This window comes from Saccostrea cucullata, unplaced genomic scaffold (assembly GCF_032062105.1).
Source record: "Saccostrea cucullata isolate Sc308-1 unplaced genomic scaffold, CSIRO_AGI_Scuc_v1 ctg7466, whole genome shotgun sequence".
Taxonomy (NCBI): domain Eukaryota; kingdom Metazoa; phylum Mollusca; class Bivalvia; order Ostreida; family Ostreidae; genus Saccostrea; species Saccostrea cuccullata.
Window position 1 is genome coordinate 8,631 of NW_026933526.1, and position 8,870 is coordinate 17,500.

General features: G+C 32.0%; 1 protein-coding gene across 1 annotated transcript in view; it reads left to right on the forward strand.

The window, feature by feature from the left end:
* Positions 1-2,374: 2,374 nt before the first annotated feature.
* The window catches only part of LOC134238540 (carcinoembryonic antigen-related cell adhesion molecule 1-like), a 24,975-nt gene continuing 18,479 nt past the window's right edge, over positions 2,375-8,870 (forward strand). The window contains exons 1-4 of the mRNA XM_062720660.1: positions 2,375-2,456; positions 4,495-4,773; positions 5,789-6,076; positions 7,636-7,923. Of these exons, the coding sequence (XP_062576644.1) occupies positions 2,375-2,456; positions 4,495-4,773; positions 5,789-6,076; positions 7,636-7,923 (937 nt within the window). The remainder of the gene's footprint in view (positions 2,457-4,494; positions 4,774-5,788; positions 6,077-7,635; positions 7,924-8,870) is intronic.

Sequence of the window (8,870 nt, forward strand, 5' to 3'; positions counted from 1 at the left end):
GGGGTCATCTGTAGGAAATAATTCGTAGTTAAAATTCAGCGATGTCTCCAACGATGCCTCACATCGCTCCTCATCAGCAACCCATCATTAATATATCTTTCAACGATCGGCCGATGTATGGCCGAGCATCGTCCAATATCCGTTGAATCTGAGGTCATCGGGGAGTTTAGTGGTGTTCAACAGATAACGACCGATTATCGATCGATGTTCGACCAAACATTGGCCCGTAGTCGACCGATGTACGAACATTGTTCACCATTGTATGAGCTACATAATATACATCGGCCGATTATCCTGGAACATCGTTTTATGATTAGCAATGCATCGCTGGGCCTTTGTAAGTCCGGCCGGCAACCACGCCATTTTTCTCATAAAACGCATTGGTTGTCCATCGTATACCCCATCGCTGGATAATGTGACTGATACTTTAAGGACTACGTGGCCGATGTGGACCGATGTTGGGGCATCGTTAACACCACGGATTACTACCGATCACCACCGGTTTATGGCTACCGGCCGGGAAATGTGACCTAGACATAAGTCTCAACAAGAAGGTATGAAAAAATACCTACAACTGAACAAAATAATTTATCCTAATTTTACAATTTCCAGGCTTTTTCTAGTCCAAACCCCAATAATTAAAGAAATAAATCAGATCCAGAAATAATCCAGATATGCGACTTTACTTCTAATTAAGTTATTATTTTGATAAATTGTCAGAACGGTAAATGTGATTTGTTAAGCACATTTTAGAGTAGTAGTATCTTTATTGGCTGATACATTGCATATATTGCAACAAGAAATAGTCACTCAAGACATCTGATCTTGAAATTATGTGATCCCATGTAAAATTAATTATTAATTAGGTACTTTTTCAATAAATCATTTAAAAGAAAAATTGGTAAAGTCGGATCCTGAAATAATCAAAATATGTGACTAAAACAAAATTTCAGAGTAAAGAAATAAAAGCAAATTGCTAAAGATAAATAAATAAATTTGTTAATTAATTTCAAATTCTAATAACCAATTAAAAACCCAAAGAGTTTTACCTCAAACGTTTAAATTTAAAAGACAGCCTAATCCCAAAGAAATAATGTTAACTCAAAAATCAAAAATAAACTTCCCGATTTACGGAAGAATCTTCCCTTATATACTTCAGTGAAAATTCGTATACAAAACCCATACGAATTCGTATAGATCCATACGAAATATTACGAAAAATACGAAAAATCTTATAAAAAATAGTTGCATTTAAATATAATTAGATCAATAATAAATATTTCACCATAAAATAACTTGACTTTCATTCATTAACAATAATTGATATTATTAATCAATTACCTTATAACTGTTCATTTTTACTTCCTTTCAAACCCGAAGAACGTATAAATATACACCGCGGATCAAGAGTAAAATAAACCGGAAGTATACCATTATGCAAAGCGCCGCCATGTAAATAGAAAAACAGACTGTCTGCAAGCCTACAACACATGTCTGCACAATACAGGTAACTAAAATATTAGTGAAAAACTTAATTTTAACAAAACATCTAGTGGTTCATACTCTTTAACAACATTTATGCAATAATTTTAACAAGGACATCATTAAATACGAAAGGATATACATGTATTACATGTACTCGTTCTACTTTCACTTCGCATTCGATGACATGAAAAGTTGTGAATCACATTTTAGAACATCACTTAATAAATGTACAATACATACGATCAAATTACTCAAATTGTGAACCATATAAAGTGTTAAATTAAGATGCCAAGATTTGTAATTTAAAGACAAATAAAATATGGGGACTTGAAATGACTAAACTTTACACTTGTGTACATCATTGTATTCATCGTATTGATGATTCATTTCGACTAATAATTAATAAAGCCGCGACAAAAACTGCCAATCAATCTATTTTTGTCGACATAACGCGAAATGAAAGAAAATATCCTAATGATATGTTTGATAAATATTACTTTCCTGAGAAAATACCATGATTATCAATGTTTATCCCAATCTTATTAAAATAAGACTTCTTAGATCCGCGCCATATTCACTCTTACACGGCGTGGATCTAAGAAGTCCGACACTTTTATGTTAACAATTCTTTTTTAACAATTGCGTTATTTTTTCTTGATACTTTTTTTTAGTTAATACTGTAGAAGCCAAGGAGGGAGAATCAAAACACATTTTATGGACTGCAGCTCATTTCCCTAGAAGTGGACTTTACCACATTTTTCATGTATATAACGATTTGGTGTCGACAATATTGCAGATAGGGGACAAGGACCCGTCAACTGAGAAGTACGTTTATCACACCAGACCTCTTGATTCTCTATATATACAGTTTGAAGTGAAAAATATAACAATGCAAGATGCCGGATATTACGCAGGAGGACCGTCTAAGGCAGATGCTTTGACAGGAGAGGGAGTAGTTCTTATTGTTTTTGGTAAATTCTGTGATTTACATTGCAAGTTATCTAACGCATAATGTCAACTTTCTACAGCAATTTACTTATACACGTTAAAAAAAAAGGGGGGGGGGCTTGCTTAACTGTTGTATACCACTATGAATTATTCTGCGCTTGTTTATAAATGTAATGCTCAATGCATTGAACGTATTAAAATTTTATTATGCCCCGCCATGAATATGGCCTGGGCATTTAGTGTTTGTCTGTCTTCCGTCCTTCTGTCCATCTGTCACACTTTGCTTTTATCTCTGTTCAAAGCTCAGTTTCAAAGAAACTATCCAAGAAAATTTTAACAAACTTCATATGCTGATAGATATTGATAAGAGCTATGCAAATGCATCAACCTTTTTGAACTCGACCTTTCCTTTGACCTTGACTTCACTTCTCTTAGATAAGTGTTTAGCTCAGTTTTAAACCTACCATATAAGATGTTGTTATCAAACTTCATATGTTGATACATACTGATGAGAGCTATTCAACTGCATCACCATTTTGACATTGACCTTTCCTTTGACCATGACCTCACTTATTTTTAATTAGTTTTTAGCTCAATTTCAAATATACTATTCCAGATATTTTATCAAACTTCATATGTTGATACTCTTGATGAGAGATATGAAACTGTATCAACTTTTTTGATCTTGACCTTTCCTTTGACTTTTACCTCACTTTTCCCAAATCACTGTCAAACTTCATATTCTGAAACATACTTATGTAAGCAATTCAACTGCGTTAATATTTTTGACCTTGATCTTTTATTTGACTTTTGACCTTTCCTTTTGACCTTGACCTCACTTTATCTTTAATTAGCGTTTAGCTCAATTTTAAAGATACTATTCAAGATATTTATTTGCTGTTACATACTGATGAGATCAATTCAACTGCATCAATATTTTTGACATTGACCTTTCCTTTGACTTTGACCTCACTTTTCCTAAATCAGTGTCAAACTTCATTTTCTGATACATAGTGATATAATTAATTCAACTGCATCAATATTTTGACCTTGATCTTTTTTTGACCTTTGACCTTTCTGTTTGACTTTGACCTCACTTTTCTTTAACTAGTGTTAGCTCTGTTTTAAAGATACCATTCTAGATTTTTTTCATCAAACTTTATATGCTGGTAAATAATGACGAGAGCAATTCAACTGAATCAACATCTTAGACCTTGAACTTTCCTTTGACCTTGACTTCACTTTTGTCAAATTGTGTTTAAGTCAGTTTTAATTAAAGACATTCTAGATATTTTTATCAAACGATATTGTTGAGAGCTATTCAACTACATCAACATTTTTGACCTTGACCTTTCCTTTGACTTTAACCTCACTTTTCTCAAATCAGATTCAACGGTCATATGCTGATACATAGTAATGTAAGCAATTCAACTGTACTTAAATTTGACCTTGACCTTTCATTGACCTTGACCTAAGTTTTATCTAATTGTTTTTAAGCCAGTTTTAAAGAAATGATTTATAATGATTTTTTCCAACTTCATTTCATGAAACATACTGATAAGTATCAACAATTTTTGATCTAGGCATTTCTTTTGACCTTGACCTCATTTAAATGAAATTAGTGTCAAACATTATATGCTGATATATACTGATGAAAGCAATTCAAATGCATCACTATTCAAGATATTCTGACCAAATTTCAAACACTAATACAAATTTTCATGTCGCATTACTATTATACCCTCGGCGGGGCATTCATAAACATATTTCTAGTTTTATAAAGACAGTGAAATCGATAATAGTAGGAATGCTTTCGCCCCTCCCTAATTCCAGGTGTAATAATTTGAACAAAATTGAATTTAAGGATGCTTCCTTACAACTAAGACTTATCATGACTTTGCTGTTGCCATAAAAGATTTTGCATTTTGCGATTGACAATAAATTGCAGGATAAAACTTGTATAAATAGACAAATAAAGGGAACTTAAACAGTATATATTTAAGAAAAACACTCTGTTTGGTGTAAACCAGTAGTAACGAGTGTCCGAAACCAAATTTCAAGATTTGCACTTTACAAGCATAACTGGAAATCTGAATATTCAAGTCGGGAGATATGCCTACTTGAAATGTGAAAGTAGATCTACGTCTGCTCCGTATTATTACAAGAGGTTCCCGCCATTAACGTACTCATGGTTTGTCAACAACAGCAGGCTTGGCAGAGAAGTTATACAGACCTACAGATTTATTGTCACCGATGATGTTAAATACAACAGATACAGCTGTCAGGCAAAGGAAACTCTAGAATCAGAAAATAGTGAAGAAATTCAGATTAACCCTTTGTGTAAGTAAAATTATAAGTTTTTAGTAAAGTACACAATAATATTTTTGCAAAGAATGTGATAATTTGAATGATACTTAAAATTTGATTTTTTCGAAGAGGATTTTGGCTATTGAATTGAACAGAAAATAGTCCGAAAATAAACAACTACTGGTGATTTCATTAATGTGTAGAGTTTACAGCCAACTTTTATCTAGTAACGTTAACAAAGTCTACTCTAGGTATTTACAAAGTAGATAGTTTTCTATGTAGCTTGTAAAACGATTTGCTAGCAAGCCTGATGTATATTTTCGTATACCCTATCAGAGGCAGGGATTAAAAAAACCTGACGTCACCATGCACAGTTTCTTTACAAAAAAACCCAATTAACATGACATAATGACGCATTGTAATGCAAAAAATACCTTGGGTGTACGAAGAATTTCAGTTGATAACATTTGAAATACAATAATCTCATTATCAGATGGTGGAAAAATTATTATACTCTCTGGACCATCTGTGAAGGGAAAAAATATGTTACAGGTTAATTTGGGATTCTTATATTTTTGGAACTGCAACGTAATTGAATTGTGACAATACAACAATTCTTCAAATCATTATTGTACACAAGTGACAGCTTTTCAAAAATCTTGCCTGACCAAATCAAATGATATCTGCATCAGGAACCTTTTGATCAATAGTTTTGTCGGTTTAAAACATATCCTTATATACTTTTTATTTGAGATCCTTGAGATTCTTGTGTAAATAAAACTTGATTTCGGAGATTTACATCGTGTTTAGTTCATACACCTTTTGGCTCAATGATTATGAACGAAAGCCGTAAAATCTCCGAACACCAATTATTGAATTCTGATTACTATATATAAAAAACTACGTTACTTTGTAAATCAGATATCCAACAAATAACTATCTCTTTCAATTAAACCAATTGAAAAATTTAAGATGTCCCAAATTAACCTATGAATGAATATGAATATGAATATAATGGAAAACACAAATATTTTTGTTCTCTTCACAGATGGTCCAAGCAGTGTTATAATTTCACCACCACCTGGTAATGAGGTTAGTGTTCATGAAGGGGGAATGTTTGGTCCCTACAATTGTTCAGCTGACTGTAACCCACCTTGTACTTTACAATGGAAGTATAGAAGTTCAAAAGGCGATTTTCTCAATCTCACATCTGTCGGCAGCTCTTCTATTTATTTACCAAAGACAAAAGCATTTAAAGCTAATATGACGTCAATTCGATGTGAAGTAAATGGCATTGAAAGAACAGAAGTATCAAACATCAAACTAAACATTCAATGTAAGTACCTCGTGCGACACTCATAAGTAACATCTACCGCATTTATGCCAAAGAGACATAAGGAAAAACAAATACTTAATTCTCTTTAGAGATTGTCCAGAGAATGTTTTGATTTTATATATGTTATATTTTTATCATAATTATTTAAATACTGGAAAAGAAACTCGTTGGGAGCAACGAAGTCTTCCGTCCTATTCAGAGAAAAAAAAACTCCAACTGAAAATTTGAAAAGATCAAAAATTGGACACAACCAGGATTGAGTCTGTGTCGGAATTCCAAACAGATTTGCAACGTAATTGCCATGTGACAATCCAACAATTCTTTCACCTTTCATTGATCCTTATGGTACACAAGTAACAGCTTTTCAAAAAGCTTGCCTGACTAAATCAATCAATATCTGCATCAGGATGGCTAAACATCATTGTCGGTTTAAAACTTGAAATGTCAAAATTGTCAATAATTTATATTCGAATATTAGATAGGATTATTCGAATATATTTGAATATTCGATAAAATAAATCAATACATTTTGCATTATAAAATTTAAAATATATATTTCCACTCTCCTGTCAACCAGTATACGTTCTATGTTGTTATTTTGGAATGCAATTTTCACGTAAAATTTTGTACTGGTAAATGCAAAGTGATGTTTTTTTTTTTGAAAATTTTACAAATATATGAAGAATATATATCCAAACTGTAATGAAATTTTTTTTTTTAAAATTCAAAAGATTCTTAAGTATGTTCCAGATTAATTGATCGTCTTACCACAGTATACACTAATTACTCCTACAAATTTAAACCACGATAAACAATTATCTACCGAAGAAAAATTAAAATCAATTAATTTTAGCTTATTAATTTCCTGATAATTATTTTTAATTAATGATATATACATCAACAAGGGATCCATGTGTTTTCTGAAAACTGTACTATGTGTCTTTACAACAATAAAAACTGATTGTAAGTACTTGGCACTGGTATTGATTGAACAAATAGTAATTTATTCTAATAGTTACACTATTCGCACTTTTTAAGTTATCCAACAGAAGTGTCTTTTAATTTTTGTTTTGCAATCATATCTTATTCCAAGTCAACGGTTCGAACTTGATTCAATTTCAAGTAAAACTTGCCAGATTTTTCTCTCTTATAAATGCTTGTATACTTAAAAAACGAATGTTCGAATCATAGATTTAAATTCCAATATCAACTCATCGAATGAATATTCGAATAATCGTTTATATCCCTATTTAAAACATATTCGTAGTTTATATTTGATAGCCTTGAGTAAATAAAAACTTGATTTCGGAGATTTACATCGTGATTTTATTCATAAACCCTTTGGCTCAAGGATTATTAAAGAAACCAGGTATATCTCCTAACACTAATTATTGAATCTTGATAACAATTAAAAAAACTCTCAGAATGTTATCATATAAATCAATTATGGAATATACAACTACATCCTTCATTTATACCAATCGAAATATTAAAAATTCCCAAATTAACCTGTGATATAGGAATATTTTGGAAAGCACAAATATTTTTTCTCTTAACAGATGGTCCAAGCAGTGTCATAATTTCACCAACACCTGATAATGAGGTTAGTGTTCATGAAGGGGGAATGTTTGGTCCCTACAATTGTTCAGCTGACTGTAACCCAGCTTGTACCTTACAATGGAAGTATAGAAGTTCAAAAGGCGATTTTCTCAATCTCACATCTGCTGGCAGCTCTTCAATTAATTTACCAAAGACTAAAGCATTTAGAGCTAATATGACTTTTATTCGATGTGAAGTAAATGGCATCGAAAGAACAGAAGTCTCAGACATCAAACTGAACATTCAATGTAAGTACCTCGTGCAACACTCATAAGAAACATTTACCGTATTTATGCCAAAAAGACATTAGGAAAAACAAATACTTTATTCTCTTTATTGATGGTCCAGAGGGTGTTATAATTATTATTTATATTATTTTGCATTTAGTGTACGCATCTTTATTTAAAACTTTCATCCTTGTCGATGGAAATCCTATTCCAGAAGTCTCCTTTCTCAAACTCTTTGGGAAGCATATCTATATACAGAGCATAACTCATTGGGTAAACTACACATTGATCAAAATGGTCCAGTGCTCTGATACGGGTACTTTAGAATGTGTCGGACAATCGAATGAGCTTGGGAGGAGTTAGTACTTCAGTGTGAACGTTCTCTGTTAAAAATGTCTTAATCACTTCTATGTTCTTGTATATTCTAAGTTAATTACTAGAAGTATTTTCATTCCGTCATAAGCTTGTTAAAAGAGGTGAGTTTTAACCTGACCTGCATGCACAATTATTCTTTAATCATGGTTGTAATTGTTCTTGGTTGACAACAGCCACGACTGAGCCTGTTTAGGCAACACTTGATTTTTACATCCATGGTGTACCTATTCTACAACCCTGGCTGTACCTAATCTATAACCATAGCTGTACTCGCACAAGATAAACAGCATCCACGACTTTACCTGTCTTAGAGACTTTATCTTAAACTATGACTCTAATAATAATATCTTACAATAAGATAAATTACTGAAATAACATAAATCATTATTATATTAAAAAAAGAAATCAAAATCACTCCAGAAACAATTGGGGAGTGGAGGAGCAAAACCCCATGGTATCCATGATACATGTTTGCTATGATTGATTGATTGATTGATTATATAGAGATCATGTCTTGTCTGATAAAGAGGAAAAAATTTAATATTTCTTAAAAATAGAAAACAAAATCTAAGGAACAAAAACACAGAAAAAAA